The following is a 25,189-nucleotide window of genomic DNA, read 5'->3' on the forward strand; positions in this document are numbered from 1 at the left end:
ATACTCAATTAAAATGGTATGCTACTTAAGTAGGATACATTTCTGCAGTTATTTAATTTTTTTAGGAATATATTAAATCACACACCTGCATATAACACTGAAAATAATCATCTCTGCCTTACAATTCACTGTTTAGACATTGAGGTTATTTTTTTTTCCCCCAGTACTGGGGATTCCGCCCAGGTCCTTGCATGTGCTAGGCTATCACTCTACCACTGAACTAGCCCTTGTAAAATTTTATTTTGAGACAGGGTATCTTACTAAGTTGCTCAGGCTGGCCTGAAACTTGCAATCTTCCTGCCTTAGCCTCCTGAGTAGAGCTGGGATTACAGGTGTCTTGCCACTATACCAGCTCATTGATATTAGTTCTGATTAGGCAAATTGTCTTTAAGCTAATCTAGTACATGGTTTATAAAGCTTAATTATTTTCAATATTTTATTAAATATGTGAGTCCAAATTTTTATTATAAGTTTTCTGCATTTACATGAGGTAAATTTCTGATGGGTTTGGTTCTACAAAGGTTTGATGGTGCACCATGCATTAAAATGAAATCCCTTCCAATTTAATTTGTACATAAAGGATAGATTGTTCAAGTGTCCCTCTTAGACAGCATGCCCAGCAACTTACTCAGAATTTTCTTAGGGCTGTATGGAAATGTACCCCTATAGAGACAAATAGGAAGAGATAGAGGGTATATTAGACAGTTTCGCATTACTACAACAAAATAATTCAATGGTAGAGCACATAACTAGCATGTGTGAGGCTGGTTTTTCAGCGCTGAAAAAAAAAAGTACAAATTTTAAAAGTTTACTAAAACGCCCTCCAAAAGAACACATTTTTCACTATGTGTGACAACAGCATGATTCTTTATGTTCTGCATTTTTTTTTCACATAATAACCTATATATTGATTTAAATGGTCTTTCAACACTTTATTAATCGAATGACTTTTAGTTTTCAGAAAGAGTTCTCATTTGACAATAAAGAAAAACTCACTCCCCGAAAAAGTAGATTCGATGCTGAAATTTTAACTACACTTCCTAAAGGTAAGACTTTTTCTAAATGGCTAGCCAATGTCTGGGCACCCAAGGATAGCATGATCTAAGTCTTTGGAGGGATTCTCTCACTTCTCACCTCATCCAAGAATGAGCTTCAAGTCATGTGCCTTCTTTAAATCCTCACATTTCTAGCCTTAGGCATCCTCAAGATTTTACTGGAGGCTTCCTGAGGAGGGGGAGAGTCAACTTTCCCTCTTTTCACTCCTTACTTTAACCTTCTCCAAGTGCAGTACGCCCCCCTTATCCCCATTCATCTCCATCCACTTATCCCTCTGGGGTCTTCTCCCCTTGACCTTAGATTCTTCCCTTTACACTCAATATCTTAGAGCTCCCTACTGTGCGATCAACAGCTGGTGCACAACATATCATAATCCTTCTTCCCTAAGTCATTACTTACACATGGTGGGTGATGTTTCCATTGTAAAAGGTGCACAATCAGTAAAAATTTATATAACCTACTCTAGGCTGACCCCCTCTAGTTTTGTCTCTGACATGATGTAAGCATTGCTTGATCTGTCTGCCACCAACTGCAACACTAGTACAATGATCATTTAGTAATAGCTCACAAAATGTCCGCATCCCTAGTTCACTACATAGCCTTTACATTAGGAAAACCAGGTTGGATGGAAGGGCAGATTTTTTTCTCTACTCTGAAAGGGGGGAAAAAATCAAGACCCAAATAAATTAGATCAAAAGAAATAATCTTTTAATAGGAACTAAATCCAGTTTAAAAGGTGCACTGACAAATTGGAATATATCCTGAGGAACGGAGTGGTTGATTTGCCTAGACTCCATGGATTTCACCTGGTGAAGAAAACTTAAATAGGGACACGTTGCTATTGTCAAATAGTAACAAAGCTGTCGACTGAAATATAGGCTTATTCTATGTTTGCCCTAGGGGCCAAGAAATAAGACTAATGTGCAGAATTAAAAGGAGGTAGATAAGATTTCACATGAAAAAAGAAAACTGCAATAGTTCATGGTACAGTAGTCCCTCTTTATCTGTATGTGATACTTTCCAAGAGCCCCAGTGGATGCCTGAAGCTGCAGATAGCACCAAGCCCTATATATGTGTACTTTGTTCTTTCCTATACATACACACATGTACGACAGTTTAATTTATAAATTAAGCACAGTAAGGGATTAACAGTAATAACTGATAATAAAATAGGACAGTTATAATTACAAATATAACCAGATACTGTACTAAAACTTTTGTAATACAGTTTCCATCTCTCTCTCTTCAAAGAGCCAAGACAAATACTAATATTTTCAGACTGCAATCGACCACAGTAACTGAAACTACAGAAGGTGATACTGCTATACCCAGAAAGGAAATGAGCCACATTATGATCTCATAAGCTCTCTGTAAGGCACAAGCATGTGGCCATGTGTTTAGAGTTGGGAAGATGCTCTGGAAGGTTCCTATGTGGATGGGATGTGGACCAGGTGCAAAATGAAATGGCCCTTCCAATTTTTAGGATTCCTTGTGAAAGACAAAGAAACCCAATTTATTTATTTATTTTTTTTTTAAAGAGAGAGAGAGAGAGAGAGAGAGAGAGAGAGAGAGAGAATTTTTTTAATATTTATTTATTTAGTTCTCGGCAGACACAACATCTTTGTTGGTATGTGGTGCTGAGGATGGAACCCGGGCCGCACGCATCCCAGGCGAGCGCACTACCGCCTGAGCCACATCCCCAGCCCAAAGAAACCCAATTTAACCTGAGTCAAATTAAATGTTTAAAATCTGTGAATATGATCGAAGCAAAGTAGAAGAATGAACAGATTGATTTTGGCAATAGCTGAGAAGAGTAGACTGATTAGGCACAGTTCTATATAACAAAAGTTTTTCCATGAGGAGAAAGGGTCCCTCTTCTCCCTTATCTACCCAAGTTCTCTTTTTTGACAAATGGCACCATAGATAATACCACCACCAAAAAAATTAGGAATGGTTTAAGATGCCAGGTACCTTAAAATTCATCATATTATAACTTCATATATAACAAAAACTTTAAAGACATGCTTATTAACATTTTATTATGGAATGTATCTTAATTGATTATGAAAGTATAATTTTCACAAAGATGATGATTTTATATATTAACACAATTTTTGTTTCTAAATTAATGTAGGGCTATAAATCTTCAAAGTGTGCTTAAAACTGCCCATGCCCCTCTTCCCCTGAATTTTGTCTTAGTTCCCTGTGGTCTTATTTCACATAGTCTTTGCTATCTGTGACTTGAGGTAGGCACGTTTGGTATTACCAGCGATCTCTCTGTTTCTCTGTCTTAAATCTGTTAGTGATTTTATCTATTGGCTCTTAGCAATATAATGTTAAAAATGGAACTGATTAAATTTTGTTTCAGAGACAGAGTTTTATGTCTGTTTATAAGTTTGCAGAAGTTTCTTTCTGTTCACTGAGTGAGGGATTCTTGCTCATGTGAAACCGGGTCTTAAAATGGTGGTTTCTTTTTCTCTCAGGGACTTTCCTTAAGTGTGTATCGAAAAAGAGAAATCAAGGAATTAAAAATCTTTACCTACGTAAAGGTTATATTGTTAGAATAGATTTTCCATTTTGGAATTATGGGATGGACCAAATGCATTACTCTCTTTAACAGCTTTATTAACATATAATGCACATACCATAGAATTTGTCCATTTAAGGCATAGAATTCACTGGCTTTTAGTAGTTTCACAGAGGTGTAGGTCCATCTCCATCATCAATTTTAGAACATTTTCATTATTTCAAAAAGGAAACCCTATACCTTTCAGCTGTCACTCCTTCCCCTCATTCCTCTTGATTGGTAATTACTTATTTTACAAGCTGCTTGTCTTTATATTAGTGGCTGCCTTCCAACTGTGAAAATTAAAGTGTGTTACTCCTATGGGAAGATGGATTAGTGTTCAGAATGTGGCTGGTCTGGCCTGAGCTCCCAGGCTGTCAAGTGACAGAGGAGAGAGAAGTAGAGAAGTGTGCTTGGCACTATCCTACCACTTGTATTTCTTTGGAATATTCTATAGTTCTCAGGTGTGTAGAACTGAATTCAACAATGTCTTTGCCAGAGGTTTTCTGTTTCTCAGAACTAGTTGAAGAAACTATATTTCCCAAGAAAATCACCCAGAAGACTAAAATATCCTAAGTATTGGTGTTATATATTCTCATTACAAAGAATATTTGATAGAGACCATTATAGAATATTATGGCCCCATTATCAACTTTCCTTAAATGGCCTTACCTGAAAAATGACCAACCAACTCCTCCAAACAATAACTCCAGAATGAATTCATAGACTCCATATTGTCATAGAAGTACCACTCTAAATTATTCAGATGGGTAGGAGACCAAGGTAGCAGGTGTAAATGGAAAAAAATCCTATGCACGGAAGTCTTAAACTATTTGAAAGCAAAATAGAACATTTCTCTACAAAGGAAATTTGACCATCTATGCGTGTTTGCATCTGGATTGCTTGATGTATTTAGTGTTACTAAATCTGAACCGGTTTTGAATTGTAATTATGACACAGCACACAGTCAATTAAATTAAAGCTATTAGAATCTAATTTTTTAAATATTCCTATTGTTGATGGGCCCCTGGTGCCTATAATCCTAGTGACCCAGGAGGCTGAGGTAGGAGAATCATAAGTTCAAGATCAGCCTGGGCAACTTAGACAGACCCTGTCTGAAAATATAGATAGATAGATAGATAGATAGATAGATAGATAGATAGATAGATAGATAGATAGACGGACGGACGGACTGGAGGGGTAGCTGAGTAGTAGAACTCCCCTGGGTTCAATCCTTAATACTACCAGAAAACACATACATACATGCACGTGCACACACACATATACTATATATATATTTTTTTCCTATTAAGATACACATACACACACACACACACACACACACACACACCTATATGACTATTACTTAATTTTAGGAAATATATATGGAAGAATTTATAGATAAAGAGGCATCATGCTGCAACTTACTCAAATATTCAGAAAAAATATTATGTGAAATTATATAAAAATTTTAAAAGGAAAGAAACCTTCAAGATTATCAGAAGATAATTTCAGTAGAACTGTAAATGGTCTCTACATGTGAAACAATGGAGTTACAATATAGATTTCCACAGCAGGGCTAACTTCAGTCCATGACTTTTAGTATTATTATCTCTTTTACAATTCTCCAGAATAATAAACCTATACAGAAATTCAACCAGAGGGCCTAACGAGGACCATAAGAGCTTATGTAAAATTTGGAATAAAAAAAGAAAGTGCACACACATCAGCAATCCATATAAAATGTCATTCTTTCTTTTACAACTAAGGTGGTTTCCCATAAGACATATAAAAGTAGTTGTATTACACATTTGTTTTACTAATTTTACTTTTAAATTATGGACTTGGAGAGAAGAAGCCAAACTCAAATCCTTTTTTTGTCTTGTGTATAATTTCTTTTACATGATTTTTGTCTTGCACATAATTTCTTTCTTATAATCTCGTGTCTATAGGAATGAGACAAATCTTACTTATTTGTTAGAAAGAATAGACTGATAAGTAATTATCTGTTTACTGGAGGGTTCCCCTCCCCCCACTAAAATACTCACTATTGATTTCAACTAAGAATTAATAAGTTCACCAATACATTTAAAGTCTATTTTAACTTATGGCCACATTTCATTGCTCAGTAAAATGATCAGATAAGACTGCAAGGTGTTGTCTCAAGCACCCACTATGTTCATGGGTGGATACTAGCTTCTGGGAGCAATAGTTTTGAGTCTGAGTCTGTGTGTGATGGAGAAGAACACAGTAATGGGCAGTCGGATTTGTCTTGGATAATCTGTGGCATTGGAGTCTGGGAATCAGGCTGCCGATCTGAAATTTTTGTACTACAATCAATGGTTCTCAATCCAAGACAGTTCCAACAGGGCTTTGAAAACATGGGCATTTTTGTGTCACATAACTGTGGATGATTTAGCATTCAATAGGAGAGAACCAGGGATATTCAACATGCCGGGCTTACATTTCTCACATAAAAGGCCATCAGCACCCCCACAGTGATCTATAATATATTCCGGAGCCAGTCTTCTGAGTCTGTGACCCTAATGGCATACATCTGTGCATCTGTTAAATGCTAACCTAAGACTTTCCTTCTGTTGCCCAGAAGTCAGTGGCTACCAGATGGTAATGTTTCCTTCTGAACTGGCCAGACTGTTCTGTCAGAAAGGGGCACAGAGATCCCTGGAGGACAACTTGATCCACCCCATCCTTCTCTTTGCTGTCACTGCTCCAGACTGAGGTTCAGCTTCTGTGATGACCAGCCCTTTTAACTGTTGCCTGCCCCCTCTTTATCTTATCAGTCCTTATTGAAAGAGGGTGTTAATGTTATTGGACCCAAGTCCTTCTGCTCACCGCGCAAAAGCCAATACTCAGCAGAAGAGAGTTGGTAGAGTGGAAATCAGATTTATTCAAGGACTATCCCTGAGAAGATGGACAGGGCTGTTGTCCTCAAAGCACCATCTTGGGGAACTCAAGTACACAAAAAAAGGGATTTTATGGGGAGGGAAAGGAAGTATATAGGACTGAGGAAAGTAAGGCCACATGCTGAGCAAAGTCTTCATCATTCCAGACAGGCATCTCCTTTTCCCCTCCTTTGGCTGGTAATCTCAGTAGGCCTTGATTTCCTAGGGCTAGTTATGAACATGTTATTTTTCTACAATTTAACAGCACAACATTGTATTAGTCAAGAATTAGAAGGGGTGTGACACATCTGATATTATCTGAAGGTCACTGGATGTTCTGGATTCTATAAATCTTGATATCTTGTTAGCTAGGTAAGGGTTTTCTTTAGAATTTAGAAAGATAGGCATAGGGATGGAAAGCAGAAGTAATTCTTTGAAAGAGTGGCAAAGGAGCAGCCACTCTCTTATCATAATGGCACTAGAAAAAGTAGAGCTTTGTGGGTGAGAGGATATCGTGTTCTCCCATTGAGTTGATCTTCCTGCTGGAATATGGAAATGAAAATAGCAGTAGCAACTTAATGCTCAACTTTTTCACGTACTGTAGAAATCTTTTTTTAAAAGATAATTTCTACAGAAAATTTTAAAATAAGATTTATTGAAATGATAGTAATTTTCAGTAGTTTCTAATTAGAATGAGTTAATTAGAAACTAATTAGAAAAAGTTAATGTCTTAACTTTTTCCAGTGGCAGTTATATGACACTGTTTTTGTTTATGTTTTTTATCTTATCCAGTTGAAATAATTTGGGGATAGAAAAGGTAAGTTTCATTATACTTCAGGACTGCAGTAATATACTAATGTCTGTCTCGGTTGTGATTTTGAGGCATGGATTTAAGACATCTCTTTCAGGAACCCTGGAATTTGGTTTCAATAAAACTCTTGAGCAGTCTCATCAAAAACACAGCCCCATTCTCTTCTTGGGGTTTAAATAATTAATTAAAATTCTCTGGTATATATATCCTTGAAAATATTTTCATAATATATACTATCAGCATTAAAGTTTTATCACCATAATCTCATCAGAGCTAATTTGTTAATTGGGAAGCTATTACTGGCTTCCTTATGCAAGGCAGGAGGCAGGATGCACCCTGATCATTATGCCCTTGTCTTCTAAATAGGAACACAATTAACATTGTAGAGGAAGTTCACCTCAGCCTCCATCTACTCTGATTCCTGTTGAAGCTAACAGAGAGATTTCAAAGTCAGAGAGAGAGAGAGAGAGAGAGAGAGAGAGAGAGACTTTATTTTGAAGCCAAATGCTAATACATCTAAAGATTTAGGTGGCAGTCCTTTAAAAGTAATAAATTCCCGAACACAAAGGGCATTATAAAAGTCGCATATATATTTGTGTGATTTTAGACTCATTCCTAAAACTGACTGCTTTAGGAGGTGGGTGACACATCTGATATTATCTGAAGGTCACTGGATAATAATAAGAATCAGAAATTAAAGCAATTGAAAATTAAATTCGACATATTCATATTCCACCCTTTGAGTTTCTCCTGTGACTCAGACTTTTAGCTCTGTCATTGGCTGCAGGCTACCCAGCCACCCCTGTCCCTCTGCCTTTCTTTCTCTCCCACCCTTTCCTGAGTCTTCAATAAGAGCCACTCAGATGAACCCTTATGAATTGAAGGAGGAGGAGAAAATAAAGACCTTTATTTTCTACCAACTTGGGCCATTTCTCCAAAGAAACAATTGTCTGGGATCTTAGGTCAGTCATATTCCTGTAGTTGGTGTCACATGAGAACCTCCCAGCCTCAGCAAAACATTTTTTTGTTCATCCAGTGCTGCCAGAAGAATTGGGTAATCATTTTATCCATCATCCACCTAAATTATAGCTGGAAACAAACACTGGCATTTCCTTCCAGTAAAAGTCTGTAAGGGGAGGTGTAGGTCCTGCATTGACCTGAACTGTATTTAGTCAAGGTATACCACGTTAGGTAACACAATCATGTAGTTAAGATATTTACAGATTGAATAATAAGGTGAAATAGGAGTGACTATGAATTGGTGACTATAGCTTTCTAATGGCCCTCTGGCTCTTCAGAGCACTAGTCTCTACTTTTGTAAAAGTTTTCCAGACTATAAGCTGAAAATACATTATTAAGTTATATCAAAGTTAGTAAGAGATATTTGGATTTTGCTAAAAAAAAAAAAAAAACTTACTAGAGAGATCTTGCAAGTGAGGCCTCCTTTGACTCCCCTGGGTGACAGAGAACATTTTTAGCCTGAATTAGTTTATTTCTTAGCCTAGGATATATGTGGGGGGGGGGGTGTTGTGATTGTAATATGGCTGTGTGTACGTGCTTATTCATTTGGCATCTGCCTGCCCTACTAGAAAACAAACTCCAAGAAAGTAGGAACTTGGTCAGTGTCATGTATCTCTGCTCATGAGAGCCAAGAACAGAAATTGGAGTTGAAAAAGCATATGTTGAATGAATGAATGAAATGAATGCTTGACCACTAACTACTGTACTTTCTTTGTTTTAGTTGCAGAATTAAGAAAACTCTTTGAACCAAAGAAAGAACTTTCAGAAATGAAAAGGTAAGATAAGTAGAAGAGTGTGGCAGTGTGGCAAAGCAGTATTCAATTGTCCCTAAGCATTGATTTTTGGGGGCTCACTATGACTTTTTTTTTTTTTTTTTTTTTGGTATATTGCACAGAAAAGAGAGAATTGCAAGGCGCCTGGAAGGGATTGAAAATGAAACCCAGCCCATCCTCTTGCAGAGCTGCACAGGATTAGTGACTCATCGCCTCCTGGAGGAAGACACGCCCAGATACATGAGAGCCACAGACCCTGCCAGCCCCCACACTGGTGAGCATGTGTGACCATCACCAGGCAGGCTGCTCAGCATGTTACCCATAGCTTTTTTAATCTACTGGTATCGGAGAGATATTCAACAAAAGTGCATTATATGTATATACTCTTTTTTTTTTTTAAGAGAGAGTGAGAGGAGAGAGAGAAAGAGAGAGAATTTTTTTTAATATTTATTTTTTAGCTATTGGCGGACACAACATCCTTGTTTGTATGTGGTGCTGAGAATCGAACCTGGGCCGCACGCATGCCAGGCGAGCGCGCTACCACTTGAGCCACATCCCCAGCCCCTGTATATACTCTTTATTAAATGTGTTTATTAAAAACAGCCAGAGTAATCATCATGCATGTGGTCCTCAGGTGTCACAGCAGTAAAAAATGACTCTCGTTGGCACATTGCAGGGTAACTGATGATCAGCCATCCCCCCCGCTCCCCCCCTCCCCCGGACTGGGACTCCTCAAAGGCCAGTGCTCAGCACAGGATCTGCAGTCAGAAATACTTAGGAACTATGTTTGGTAAAGGAATGAATAAGACAGGTGCCTCGTAGTTCTCACAGTAGGTTTGAACTAGATGCCCAGGTACCCAGCAAAAGAGGCAACTGCTTTCAGCAAGGAGAGTTGGAAGGCAAAGCTGGACCTTGAATGATGAGGAAACTTAACTCTAAGTGTTTATGCAACAAAGCATTCTTTTAAAATTGTTTTGGAGTATGTAAATGTACTGCATGTTGATTTCATATACTAAGCAGCGTGTCAAACATGACATCTTCTCCTTGATTATTCAGAGTCACTGTTATGGACATCAGCTTGACCTCAGGAGAAAGCAATGCTCTCAGGGCTGATGTTCCCACCCCCAGTCCCTGGCTTTGAGGCCTGCGTTGCTACTTTTTATAGCCAGTGTCTTCTGGTTTCTCCCTCAGAGAGGAATGCTGATCTCACATTGTAATGTTACCAGTTTGCTTGTCTATGGTTTCTGGTTTTCTATAGCAAGAAAACTATAGAGAACTAAGGTTTTTTTTTAATGACATACATGAAGAATCAATAATAAATCAGAATACCAAACTTTATAGCCAGAAGCAAATCCAAGTATTCATAAAATATTAAACTATGCAGCATATAGTAATTTAAGCATCACATATTAGTGAGAAAAGAATTATTTCATAGAATAGTACTGGGGAAATGAGCTCACCAAGAGGGGAGAAAAAGGGGACATATTCCTCTTTCTGCTTCAGTCCAAACCCCAAAATAAGATTCAGTTACTCATGTGATTGTTTTAAACAAAATAATTTGAAACATGAAAACATGGTCAAATATTTAATTCAAGTGAAATAGAAAGTGACATTTGAAGCACAGAAACAATTGAATATAGTGGTTATCATAAATGATAGTAGTAGTAGCAGTATATAGTCACTTGACCTGACTACTTAAGAGATAATATCTGCACATCAAAGAAAATCTTACTCGTGTACACTGGAAACAAAACTAAACCTGGGGAGTGCAGGACTGGGTTTCTGTGTGACCTTCACACACTTTACCCCAGCTCTCAGACTTGTCAGTAGCCCAGGTAATTTTGGAAATATTCCTGAAGAAGACACAGGGCTAGTATTCCTATAAAAAATTTACATGAACCAATAATAATGACACTGCCAGTATTGTATAGGGCAATAAGACTGGGCAGGCATTCCCTAGAAGGAGAAGAGAATATAAATATAAATGAATATAAAAAGAACATAAATGGCTAATAAACAGGTGAGAAAAATACATATATTCTTTTTTTGATCAGATGCAATTTTTTAAGCAATGAGCACTCAGTATTTCTAAGGAAGCATGTATTGCAGATATAAGTTTAAGTTGCTGCACACTTATAGAAATTTAACAGTCTAGCATGTGTCTCAAAATGATGTACCCTTTGATAAAGCAATTCTACTGTCATACATTGTTCTGCTATGATAATTATCAGAAAATCAGGCTGATTAAAAGTTAGAAACATAAGCCCAGAAATATGGCAAGGGTTAAACGGATTATGGAATGCCTGTTGGATAGAATATTATAAGGCTTAAAAAAGACTAAAGAAATACATAAAAATGTCAAGTTGTGAGTATATTAGTACATAGTGTGATTATTGGTGATTTGGGCTTTTGCCTTTATGTGTTTTCTTGTTAGACATCCTCTACATCATACATATGTGCTACAGTTGGAAAAAAGCCACTTCTGTAAATATACATATAATCATATATGTTACATATTGTTAGGTTTTATAGAGAGAGAGAGACAGGCCATATTGTTGTGCTTACTCTCAGATCCTATGAAACCACAACCTATCACTTGTCAAATTACAGCAGTTACCATATGTGCTGTATTTTCTAGAAAAATCTAAAATTGTCCTTTGGCTTCACATGTGAAGTATTAATTTTAAAAAAAAGGAAAAGAATTAAGGGAAAATAAGCACTGAAAAAGGCCTGAGGAGGCCCTGGGGAGTGCAGGACTGGGTTTCTGTGTGACCTTCACACACTTTACCCCAGCTCTCAGACTTGTTCAGCAGCCCAGGTGAATCATTTTAGGTCTGTAGACCTACGTAAGAAATCAGTTCCTTACAGCACAAACACTTCAGTGCATATTATGTGCAGCATAGAATCTCTTTATGTGTGTAAATATTGTAACTATAAGTTTTTCCTGGAACCTGTATGTATTATCCATGTGGTCTTCTCATAGGTCGATCAAACGAAGAGGAAGAAACGTCTAAATCTTCTTTAGAAAAACAAGTTCAATCCAAATATTGCACAGAAACCCCAGGGGTCCATGGCGATTCACCATATGGTTCAAGTACCATGGACACCCACAGTCTTGAGTCCAAAGCTGAAAGAATTGCAAGGTACAAAGCAGAAAGGAGACGTCAGCTGGCAGAAAAATATGGGCTGACTCTGGATCCTGAAGTAGACTCTGAATATTCATCTCGGTATACCAAGTCTAGGAAAGACCCTGATGCTGTTGAGAAACGGGGAGGAAATTGTAAGAAGCAAGAAAAATCAAGCAAAGATTTGAGTTCTCCATACTCCAGGACTGAGACTATGGGGCTCAGGACCTGTGCAGTGGAATCCAGGGACTATGCCCTCCACAGAAGTGAGGTTTCTGATAAGGAGGTGCTGCTAAATATAGAAAACCAAAGAGGATGTCCAGAGCTGAGTGCCACCCAGCAGGCTCAAGACCTGTCCCCAACAGTTGAGAGTTCCTCATCCTTCTCATTCTCTGGGCGAGACTGTTCCTTCGTTGGGCGAGACTCCTGCTTTGCTGGGCGAGACTCCTCCTTTACTGAAGTGCCAAGGCCCCCAAAGCAAATGTCCAGCTCCTCTCTTCAACATCCTGCCTCCCTGAGCCACTCCAGTGGTGACCAGACACTGCCCCCAGAGGCTCGGTCCAGGTAAGCACACAGCCCAGCACTAACCATCCCAAATCCAGGAAAACACCTGTACCCTCTCTCTCTGCCTTGCTGTGTGGTAGAGTTTGCATATTCTTGGCATTCTATTCAGGTCTCCACTTATTGGAACAATGATATTTTTTGTAACTTCTATAATATCAAAATAAGTTCTACTAGCAAAGCCCAGGACCTATAATCCCAGCAGCTTAGGAGACTGAGGCAGGAGGATGGCAAATTCAAAGCCAGCCTCAGTAACTTAGGCACTTTCAATTCAGTGAAACCCTGTCTTTAAATAGAATATTAAAAAGGGATGGGGATGTGGCTCAGTGGTTAAGCACCCCTAGGTTCAATCCTTGGTCCCCAAAATAGTGCTACTAAAGCAAGAAGGCTCGTATCCTTTTTGTATGTACGATTTGTATGTTCTTTTTGAAAATAACAAACTTTTTAGGTGTCTCTAAACTTTCATGGAAGTCTCCCTTCAGGACTCTTCTTTTTATTGTGTTTCTTACCTGTTTTTCATAATTTATCTTTTTTGTTTTTCTGTAGTTATGCTTAAGACTTAGGGTTTTTCACAATTGATTTTGTCTTTGATGTTTAGAATCACAGCAGAAGGAGCAAGATCCACTAGTGGGAGTCTCTCAATTTAGGGTGCAGAATGTCTGTAGTATACATTGCATGTCACTATGTGTCAACACACTAAGACACAGTTGTGTATAAGGACACATCATTAAAAAGGACAGACATTAAGAGAAACCATTGTGGAAAAGGACCTACCAAAAATAATAGCTCCCTATGGGGGAAAACTGGGAGAGAGGCTAACTCAGAAAGTCAAATGCCAGGAGAGCCTATGTGTTTGCCTCTAAATTTAAACTGAAAAAGCGTGGTGATCATATTTAAAGCACAATTTATTAAGACATCCTCTTTAAGGGTTTAGAGTCATAGTCTAGGTAGATTCCTAAGTCTGTTTTTCACTTCAAACAAGCAGTACTTTCACAGGTGGATTGAGGAGGGATGAGAAGCTACAGTCAAGCAAATTTATTCTATGAAAAATATGTATACAGGTGTGTTAGAAAAGTGTGTGTGTGTGTGTGTGTGTGTGTGTGTGTGTGTGTGTTGGAAAATACCCCTGTGTGATTCACCTTGGGACAGAATGATGAACAACACCTGGTCTCTTTTTAAAGTAGCAGTAATATGCCTGAAGCAGATCATTTTAGTTATTGAAGTTTATTAAGCCAAAGATCTGTCCCTACTTATTTGATCATCTGAACTGAAATATTTGAAGATGTCAGCTTCTAAGATAAATAAATACTGTTCATCCCAAGAATGTATGTTTGAGGACCTTTGTTCAGACTTGGGACTTAATTCCCTAAATCTGAGAGACTGTAATCTGTTCTTTCACATTTTGAAAGGGGAGATATTTTGTTTGGTAAATTAACACTTCACCACAGAAACAGTGTTCTTAGCTTTGTCACTCTCTGTCAAAGGTAATCCTTTGTGTGTTTTGTAGATAGGACAAAGAAACCTAATAGATTCCAATTTAGAAAAAATACTAAAGATATACAATTATGTTGCCTAAACAGTGGGCGAGGTGGGGGACAATTGGGAGTTAGCCCAGCACTAGAGCACATACTTAGTAGGCAGAAGACCCTGGATTCAATCCCTGGCACCCAAAAAAGAAGAATCTACTTTCAAATTGTCATACAATGACTGCTGTTTCAAGTTGTTGTCAAGGTATCTAGGTTAGTCACCTAGGTCACATATAATAGGTTCTCAGTGGGCTGAGGACTTAGCTCAGTAGTAGAGCACCTGTCTAGCATTCATAAGGCGCTGCAAAAGAATTGAAAATATGCTCAGTAAGATTTTGAATCATTTGTGATCATAATTAAAACTTTGCTGAACATTCCAGGTAAAAGATAGGATATTTGATATACTTGATAGTTTGTGGGTTAAAATCTCTACCTGCCCCCTCACCCCCACCCAACCCTACTCTCTGAGACCTCACCCTTCTGTGCTAGGGATGGAACCCAGGGCCTCACATGCTAGGCAAGTGCCCTACCAATGAGCCACATGCTCCGCCTCATGTTAAAATCTTAATATGCAAAGATATGAAAAACGGAAAGTCTTTAGGCGTAGGAAAGAGGTTTGTTTTCCTGCTGAGCCCTGTAACAACAAAGAGCCACTTCTTTAAAGGTGATTTGAAGAGCCATATTACCAGAGTCTTCATAAGCCCAGTCTTAGCTTCACTTTCATAAAGAAAAGTTAGAAAGAATCACATTATAAAAAAATGCCAGTACAGGCACTTGCTTTTTATTTTTTTAAGCCACTCAAGGTGTACAATCTTATTATTCACAGGCAAAGAAAGACAAACCCATTCATCATATATATGAGGAAAACACCTGAGATCCATTTATATAAACATGAAGAGAGATGGAAAATAATGTGTGAAGAATATGATATTTTTTTAAAAAGAGAGAGAGAATTTTTTAATATTTATTTTTTAGTTTTCGGTGGACACAACATCTTTATTTTATTTTTATGTGGTGCTGAGGATCAAACCCAGCACCCCTCGCATGCCAGGCGAGCACGCTACTGATTGAGCCACATCTCCAGCCCCAAGAATATGATATTTTTAAAAATTAAAGTTTATTTTTTAGTGACTATAGTTATTCAGTTTGTAAAGGTGCATTTGAAATGGATTAATATTCTGCTTAGATGTCCTTTATCTAGAATCATGAAATTCAAGCTTCAGAAAGTCATTCTTGTCTGATTTCTATTTGGGAGGAAGCAAGATAAACAACAACAAAAAAATACTTTCTAACCTAAAACACTAACAAAAGAAACCACACCCTGTGACCTGAATAACCATAAAGGAAAATAATAATGTTATTTGATATGAAAATATGTAGCAAAAAAGTTTAAGAAGATTAAAAAGCAAGAGAAAAAGTATCCACAAATAAAGTAACAATAACTGTAAGATGGTTTTGTCTTGTTTTTGTGTTTGCCAGGCAGGGTTGGAATCTGGGGCTTTGTGCATACTAGGCTGGCACTCTACCGTTGAGCTACACTCCCAGCCCACAAAACAGTTTTTTAAAAAAATATTTTTTCCCTTAGTGTTTATAGATCTTTATTTTATTTATTTGTACGTGATGCTGAAAATCGAATCCAGTGCCTCACCCATGCAAGGCAAGTGCACTAACACTGAGCCACAGTCCCAGCCCCCACAAGACAGTTTTAATGTTTCATTTTTTTCATGGGTGTGTTCTATCCTGAAATGGAATATTTTTCTTTCTACTTTACTCTCTCATCACTGAGCTCTGCCAACATTTTTGGCTGGTAAATCTTTGAGTCAACACATTCCCATGTCATAATTTTGTGCTAAATAGCAGGAGATTGTTTTCTTTCATTAAGTATGAACACACTAGTCATGAATATACCATCCAAAGATTATCTACAGTGCCCTCGAAATTCAAATGTGAGCTGGAGTCTCTTGCTGAGAGCCCTTGTATACACTCCCATTGGCACACGCCTGTGCCTGTGGATAGGAGAATCATTAGTATGTGGATACTTCACTGTGCTGAGCTGTTTTTAAACATTGTAGGCTAACCAACAGTCTTTAGGGTAGTATTTGCCTAAGGCATGTATTTATTTTGGAATCATTTAGTATTCATCTTATATGATAAAGAAGGTTTTAAAAGTTAATTAGTATATTGATGGATTGTTACAAGGTCTTTAGCCCCAAAATCCTGTTAGTTGCCCAAGAATTCAGATGACACTTTGTTCTGAAGAAAACTAAGAATGTACACCCAGCCCATACTCCTCCAATCCTTCCGAACCCTATATGGAATTTTAGATATTATGTTTTATGGAGAGGGTAGTGTTACTGAAATGAATCATTCTTTGTTAATTCATCCACAGTGAATTTTAGAATAATCCATAGGTTTATTCATTTATTATATATATAAATGGATAATCCTATGGATTATTCAAATTTTTAAATATCTGAATTCCTGCTACAACTAGAAATCTTGACCCCAAGACTTGTTAAATTTGCTATCTTGTGCAACTATTATTTTAAAAGAAAAAAAATAGAAATGTACCATATTTGTTACTTTTGTGAGTAAGAAACTCATGGCCTTGGGCCCCCAGCTGCTTTTTGCTTGAGCATCAACTGTCACTATTCTCATTAAACTATGTGCCTAGCAAAGAGAAAGTGAAAGGGAACTTACACTTCATTTTCTAGTGATGATCCTCTCTAGAGGATCCTTGTTATTTATTGACCTTGGGAGAGTGGCTATTGATGGACGATGACTCTGCAGGCTCCTCATGGACTCTGAGGGATGTGGAAATCAATGCTGTCTTCCCTAACATGATGCAAGGGTTTTCATGGATGTCCAAGATTGATATCTGATTCACCTGTTACTTCTCAGAGCTTTTTCAGCTCAGTACTCTGAACATAGTAGGAGTTCAATAAACATTTGTCAAGTGAACCTGAATTAGTATTTGTATACATTGCATTGTTGTATGATTCAGTGATAAAAGAAAAAAGCAGGTTGGTTCAAGAAGATGAAGCAGGGTACCCTCCAGAGTGAAGCTTTTCTGCAACACCTTAACTTGCAAACTGAGCCACTAAGAAAGAAAGGGGCTTGTGTAGGCATTTGTAGTTTACCTCTTATTGTGTTTGCTCATCTCCCAATGAGAAGTTTGAATCTCAAAACCATTTCCTCAGACTCAGGTTCTCCTGGTTTGAGTTGTTGATTTTCTGTGTCCACACACCAATAGAGATGTTTATAGGACAGGAGACTGCTTGGCGGTCAGCCTTCTGTCTCAGCTCCTGTCCACTCTGGCTGCAGATTCTGTAACATGCTCCAGGAGCCAGGGCAGAGCTTCATGGAAAAGAGATCTCAGATCCATCTCTAAAGAGTAACCCTCAACGCATCTCACACATTTGTTCTATTATGAGAAAGGAGCCCCTTTCATCTTTCAGTCCCTTATTGTGTACCCCAAAATCTGCATTCCTCACCTTACTGTGCCAACTTTTGGCTGTTAATGATAGTTAAATCATTCCTGTTTGTTTGCTTGTTTGTTCCATATAGCTCTGTTTTCACTGGCAATTCCTGTTCATTGACTTAAATATTATTATGTCTCCCAGATTACCAGCCTGCAATCTATGCTAGCTAAAAGTTCACATGTGCCAAACTCTTGAAATTTTGTAAAAATTTTTATACTTAAAGGTGTAAAATTTTGTCTGAGTGTGCCCTTGCACATGCACATACTCATGCATATATGGAAAACAGGTATTTTTTTCCCCAAATAGGTGACTCTTAGAAAATCAATTGTTAATTTTAATGAGATGCAGAAGTTAATGCACATTCTTCTTAAGCTGAATAATATGTTATTTTTAGAAGATGTTGTATTATTGGAGCTAATTTTACTGTGCTAGATGTTACTTTGTTGTGGTGGCAGGAGGCACTTTCTGTTAATTCCTAGAATTATAGAGAGCCAAAGCCTGTTGTTATATACTTAAAGGTACAAACCAAAAGCAACCAACTCCTAGCTTCCATGAAAACTTAGGGTGAGTTCTTATTTCCTGGTAATATAACTCTGCATCGGCCACTCGCCACATCAAAAATCATTCTGTTATATCTGAAGTCAACACTTCCTTGTTCTGTTCCTGGGTAACCCTACCATTTTCTTCCAGGGGATATCACCTCTGCCTTATGGAGAAATGACTCAACTCACACAATCACAAAATAAATTCTCTGTGTGAAGAATTTTAGACTCTTAGAACCAGAAGTAACTAGAGGTTATTTAGTTTAAAAATCTATTTTATACATGGACAGAAAAACCTAAAGATTTTTAAAGTAACTCAATTGACACAATAGGGTACCTTAATAAAACTCAAACTTTTATCCATCATCCATCCATTCTTTCAAGTTCTCTGAAAGAACTTTTCTTCTGAAAGAAGAGATTTTTCTTCTACACCTCACTTTTTATTTTTAATTCAGTGTTATTTTCCGTCATAGCAGAAAAGAGTTTGCTACTTTTGTCCTTTGAAGGTATAGAAATTTCAGGAAAAAAAGATCAGATCAGTGACATTACAGAAATCTAAATTTTTATTTAGATTTAGACAAGGCATTTAAAAAGCTTTGTCCTCATAAACAAAATGGAAATTTATAATCTGAGGTGATTTCAAACTCATTGGGCGGCTGTCCATCTGTACAGATCAATTTCAGCTCTAAGGTAGCTTAGCTAATCATTCAAGAATATTATATTGAGCCCTCTATATGACAGGTCTTGCATTCCTAGATGGGAATATCATTTTAAGAATGTGGAAAATAATTACAACACAAGGGGTGACTATGGTTCTAGAGACCAGTATCGGGTGCTATAGGAGTATCAGGGATGGGGTATTAATTATTTTCCCTTAGAGAAGTGGTCATAGCTAAATCCATAGGATATGGTTAGTTTGCTGGATATGGAGGGGAGGCTGCTGCAGGTGAGGAGGCACAGACACCCAGGTATCCCTGGCAAGAGGGGATGAGGAAAGACTGGACAGCCAGGTGAGTCACAAAGCACCTTGGATGCCCTGACAAGGCATTGAGCTGTGTCTTCTTCAGGGAGGTGCCTAAAGAGTGTTTTAGGGAGGACAACAAATGATGTACTACAGAAATATCACTCTGGTGGAATGTGAAGAATTGTTCTGAAGGAAAATCAATTATAGTCAGGGAGGCCAAAATGAGTGGTGGTTGCAGTTACCCAGGCCTGAGAGAACAAAGACTGGACTTTGTCATTCACCTGGTCCTATTTGGCATTTCCTTAAATCATCTGGGGACATGAAGGTAGAGTGATCAGATTTCTGGTCAGATTTATAAATAAGTGTGATGACCGAAAGAATAAGGGGAGGGGAGAGAAGCAGAGGTAGAACAGGGATGAGAGCGTAGAGGAAAGAGAAAGAAAAGAGAATGAAATTCTGAGGACAAGAGCACATGGACCTGTGGTGTCTGCAGTGAAATACCTGAAGCAATTCTCTTATAAAGAAAAACAATTTTATTTATCTCATGGTTCTGGAGGTTCCAGTCCAAAATCAGGCAGCCCCCCTCACTTTAGACCTGGGGTAAGGATAACACATTACGGTGGGAGCTCCATGAGTGAGCAAGCAAACCACTTACATCACAAAACAGGAAGCAAAGAAGAGACTGAGAGGCCAAGATCCCACATTCCCCTTCAAGGGCATGCTCCTAGTGACCTTGGGACCCCCACTGGTCTCTACCACACCACTTCCTACCACGAAGCCTCCACCACTTCCTAGTAGCGCCATGCTTGGGACCACTCCTTTGACACATGAACCTCTGGGGGACACTCTTCCCAGCGATAGAACTTGGGAACTAACAAGATGAAATTTAATAAAAGTCTTGTATTTAGAGAGGAAAGAAACATCAGTGTAGGAGTTCAGGGTTGGAGAAACCAGATTTAACCGCAGTTCATGGGAAACAGACCTAAGAGTTTTAGTTGACAGCAAGTTCTTTATGTGACTGCCAAAGGAGTTAGTCCAATCTTGGGATAAGTTGATGAAAGGGAACTGTCTGTAGCACAGGTAGGTAATGGTCCACTTGTGCTCTGCAGGGCTCAGATTGCATCTCGATATCGAATTCCAATAAGGCCATTGACAAATGAGAACGTGTCCAGGGGAGAGTCCACCTTCCCATCTGCCCTGGTTTCTTGACCTTTCCAGAATTTTGTGGATTTCTCGCTGTCTTAATAGTCCTCTGAATCACTTTTGGATTCTCTTACATATTCTCTGGTGTTTCTTCTTTTCTTGCCGTGATCAGATTGTCATTTCCCCAGACACATTAGGTGCTGAAGCCAGGCATGGTGAAGGGAGCCCTATGTTATGAGTGTGGCTTGTGGTTGATGATGATTCGTGTGGAAGAGAAATGAGGAGAAGGAGATGATGACTCAAATGAGCTTCCACAAATGCAGCTTTCCTTGCTCCTCTCATCTTAGGAAGGATAGACAGATGCCCAATACCTTACAACCAAGCTTCCATACCCATAAGAGGATTTTAGTTATTTTATCAGGGTTCCCCAAACATGGCACCATGGATTTGGTATTATACCAGTTTGCAAGATTGCTTAGGATGATTTCAATAATAGCCCTTCTTTACTTGAATCCTAAGGAATGATGGATACTTTGGCTGACTCATTTTCATATCTTCTTCCTAGGTTCTGCTCAGCATCCAGCATATATCTGGTGACTCAATCAATCATTTTTGTTTTGTGCAGTACCAGGGGATCATACCCAGTGCCTTTCACTTTCTAGAAAAGTATTCTACCATTAAGCTAAATCCCCAGCTCAACAAATCATTTTTGAATGACTTTTCTGCTCTTTTCTCTGGTTAAGTGTAATCAAGCTACAGCAGTGCCAGTTGAAATAGCCAATTTGCAAACTGTTCATCAGCCAATTTGCAAACTGTATGAGACTTGTGCTTGAATGTAAACTGTGGATTGTTTCCTTCATTGAGAAAGTCATGCTATAAGGAAAATGTCAACTGAATTAACCATTGGGCTTACTGATGTTAGTTTTCATTCTGGTGCAAGCCTTTTATCTAATCACAGACCAGTGACTCCAATTAGCAGAATACACTGAGTCACACTTGTTCATATCACAAGGCTCTTACCATTCTGTTTGAGGTTGGGATTCTTTTTTATGTCTTGAGTCAGTGTTGTCATAAATTTTATTAAGCTCCAAGTGTGAATTATGATAAGTGAGTGATAAATCATTGGCTATTTTGGTGACTTCAGTTCTCAGCCCTGAAGGACTGAGCCTTGGCTACTCTCATGAGTAAGATTATTGTATTAGTCAGTTTTCTGTAACAAAATACCAGAGATAATAATTTATAAGGAGGAAAAGTTGGTTTCACTCATGGTTTCCATCAAATATAGCATTGGCCCCATTGCTTAAGTCCATGGCAAGACAATACATCCTGATGGTAACATGTGACAGAGGAAGTCACATGGAGACCAGGAAGCAAAGGAGAAAGAGGAGGCTGGCACCCAATATCCCCTCAAGGGCATACCCCTAGGACCTAACTTACTTTCTCTAAGCTCCACCTCCTAAATGTACCACCACCTCCCCCTACCCCCACAGGCTGGGATCTAAGCCTTTAATACCTGAGCCTTTGGGGTATGCTTCTAAACCATAGCAGCTACCCATTGCCTGGATTCCTTTAATCCAGCAAGGAAACATCCATTCATTAGCCAGAAACTGGATCCCCTTAGAATATCTGGTGTAGCACCAACCTAGATTGATGAGTTTGGGTAAATATATAACAACTACTCTAGTCGAGATAGAAAATGTCCCCATTATTCATTTTGCCTCTGTTTACCACCATTCACTCTCAACTCTATACAACTAACAACTGCTGTAGCCCAAGAGTATCACATGTTCAGTTTGGCTCATTATGTTGTATAAAGTGAATTATTTCCCATTACTTTGTGTGTGGCTTGCGGGGTATTTGTGTGTGCATGGATTGAAGTAAGTAAGGATTGAACCGCACACATACAAAGCCTGTGCTTTACCACTGATCCACACTCCTAGTCTTACTGCCTCTCCATTGTTTTTTAACCAAGCCTCAATTATCAAAAATAATTAAACATTACATTAAAGAACAGTGCAAAATAACACTATAAAATTACAGCATCCATGCATAATTTAAAGAAAAAAAGCAAACCGAAGAAAGCAGTAGTTGGCACTATTCAGTTATGCTCTCTGTTTTGTTCATATTTTTAAAATCTCACCTGTTATTGAGCTACTTCTTTAAAGCAATATCTCTTTGGTCTCAGAAATCAATTTTGTACTTTTATAAAATATATATCTTAAAATCTGAGTCTGGGCATCTCTTAGCCATACTACATTAATAATCAGGTTGTCTATAAGGAGGAAAAGTCAGTCCAAGAGCTTTGGCTGCCTCACTCCTCTGATTTGAGGTATATACTGGAGAACCAGAGGAGGAAGGTAATTGGGTTTTGTGGAATTTATAGGTATTTGGGTAACTCTTTGTTGGGGGTATAATAGGCACCCAAGAGAGACATATTAATCTGGTCACAGTTGTGGATGTGACCAGGAACTCCTTGATGTCCCCCTTGCTTGGGCCTGGAACGTAGGCTTGGGGATCCATGTTCTAGGTCCAAGCTCAAACTTGAGCAGTTCATATATTGTTTTTGTACATCATTTTCTTCATCTATAAAATGAGGATTAGAATAACTCATAATAGGCTGAGAATGGAGCTCTGTGGTAGAGTATTTGCCTAGCATATGTGAGGCCCTGGGTTCAATCTCCAACGCCACAAAGAGATTGCCTCATGGAGTTGTGGAAATAATTATTCAACAAGTCATTCACAAATATTACTGATATCTGCTATTTGCCACATACACTGTGCTGAATTCTGATGATAATCACAGTGAACAAAGTCTCTTCTCTCAAGACTTTCACATGTCCTAGTGAGGAGAGATATCATGGAGGGAGAGGGGGATGGGGATGAGGTCAGTGAGATATATGGATGTGGGTTGGAATCCTTTGTTAGGGCTTTGGGTTATACCCTAAATGATAGGTGGAGCCATATAATGGTTTCAAAATGCGGAATGACCAATATACCTTACATTTTCCAGGATTTACTGTGTCTGCTAAGTTGATGCTAAATTATAGATAGGCAAGGATGAAAATAGGTAGAATAATTATGTCATCTCAGCAATTGGGGTGAAGGGCGGTGGTGGCTTGAATTAGTATAATAGCAGCAGAGGTAATGGGATGAGCTTATGTTTTGAGGGTAACCTGCAAATTTGCTGATAACTTAGATGTGGAGTGTGGGAAAAGCAGAGAAGGCAAAGGTTAGTCTCCATTGTTTGGCCATTCACTGATATAGGGAAGACTCCAGTACATGTTGGTTTGGAGGGAAATCTAGAGCTCATTTTCTAGATATGCTACATATTTTTGGAGGTGATGGTGCTGGAGATGGAACTCAGGACCTTTTGCACATTAAGTAGGTGCACTTTACCACTTTACACTACACCCCAAGTCTGTGCACATGTAAAACTTAAGATGTCTATATTATGTCTCTCTTAGGTATTAACATGTCTACATTAGATATTCAAAATGTCAAGTATCCAGTTGAATCTAGGAGTCTGGAATTTATGGGTGGGAGATCACATGGAGATAAACCTAGAGGATCCTTTACAGACTGAAAGCTGGATCAAGGCCTCAATTGTTGATGGAGAAGTGAGGAGGGCAGGACATCACTCTGAGGATTCTCTGGTGGGGGTGGTGAGGAGGAATCAATAAAGAAGGCTGGGAGATAAGGGGGTGACCATCAGCATCCAGCTTTGCTAGTACAACTGAGGTTGACCACTTTGTATGAGAGAGTAGATAGAAGTACCCCAGATGTCCTATGCACCAGGAGTGTTTAACTAATTTAGATCTCTCCTCATCCTCTTTGCTTTCTTTTCTGTTTGGGGTGGTGGAAAACCTCCCCCAGGTACATGAGTCCTGAAAGCCTTACTTGGAGAAATGTTCTAAATTGTTGCTGCCTGAAGTTTACTTAAGCCAGTGTGAACTCTCCTGGTGAGGCACGACTGGTGCCTACTAAAATCACATGACTTCAGAATGGCGTTTCTAAATATATCATCTTGTTAAAACTCATAAACTTGCAGTGCTCTGTTGTCTTTGAAGGAAAAAAAAAACAGAGGAGACTAGTGTTTGGAAGGGCTCACCAGGTTCTGGGCAGGATGCCTTCACATAAAATTGTCTATTTCTTCTTATATGTATTGTGTGTTTATTATATATAACAATTTGGACTTGCATTGCTCATTGCCCTGGTAATAGTTATTGTTTTTTGGCCAGTTCCATTTCTGAGTTTTAATGAATCAATGGAGTCTAGTAAGTCTCCCACCCCCAGCCTTTTCTGTGTATGATTTTCATTTTATAAATGCTGACTCAACCTATTCTTAAGCAAGCCCCTGATAATGTTTTATGGTGATGCTAAGTCTTATTCTTGTCCCTGAAAGTTGTGTTCAAAAAATTGGATAGTTGGGCTGGGGATGTGGCTCAAGCGGTAGCGCGCTCACCTCGCATTCATGCGGCCCGGGTTCGATCCTCAGCACCACATACAAACAAAGATGTTGTGTCTGCCAAAAACTAAATAATAAATATTAAAAATTCTCTCTCTCTCTCTCTCTCTCTCTCTCTCTCTCTCTCTCAAAAAAAAATTGGATAGCAGTTCACAGTTTGCAAAGAATTCCTTTATACAAAAATGTATTTGAGCCTTGCAATCAGTATGAGATAGGCAGACTAGTTATATTAACTTGCTTGTTTTCAAAAGC

General features: G+C 38.5%; 1 protein-coding gene across 13 annotated transcripts in view; it reads left to right on the top strand.

Moving 5' to 3' along the window:
* SVIL (supervillin) overlaps positions 1–25,189 on the top strand; it is a 199,145-nt gene that overhangs the window by 90,847 nt on the left and 83,109 nt on the right. For 12 of the 13 annotated variants that reach the window (XM_081300115.1, XM_081300109.1, XM_081300116.1 and 9 more), the window contains 4 exons: positions 955–1,046; positions 9,078–9,132; positions 9,252–9,403; positions 12,113–12,818. In XM_081300115.1, the coding sequence (XP_081156241.1) occupies positions 9,125–9,132; positions 9,252–9,403; positions 12,113–12,818 (866 nt within the window). In that variant the 5' untranslated portion in view covers positions 955–1,046; positions 9,078–9,124. Of the gene's footprint in view, positions 1–954; positions 1,047–7,317; positions 7,343–9,077; positions 9,133–9,251; positions 9,404–12,112; positions 12,819–25,189 lie in introns of all 13 variants that reach the window. The other variant, XM_081300114.1, reaches the window with a different exon arrangement.

The sequence above is a fragment of the Spermophilus citellus genome (genome assembly GCF_964194105.1).
Source record: "Spermophilus citellus genome assembly, chromosome: 6".
Classification (NCBI taxonomy): Eukaryota; Metazoa; Chordata; class Mammalia; order Rodentia; family Sciuridae; genus Spermophilus; species Spermophilus citellus.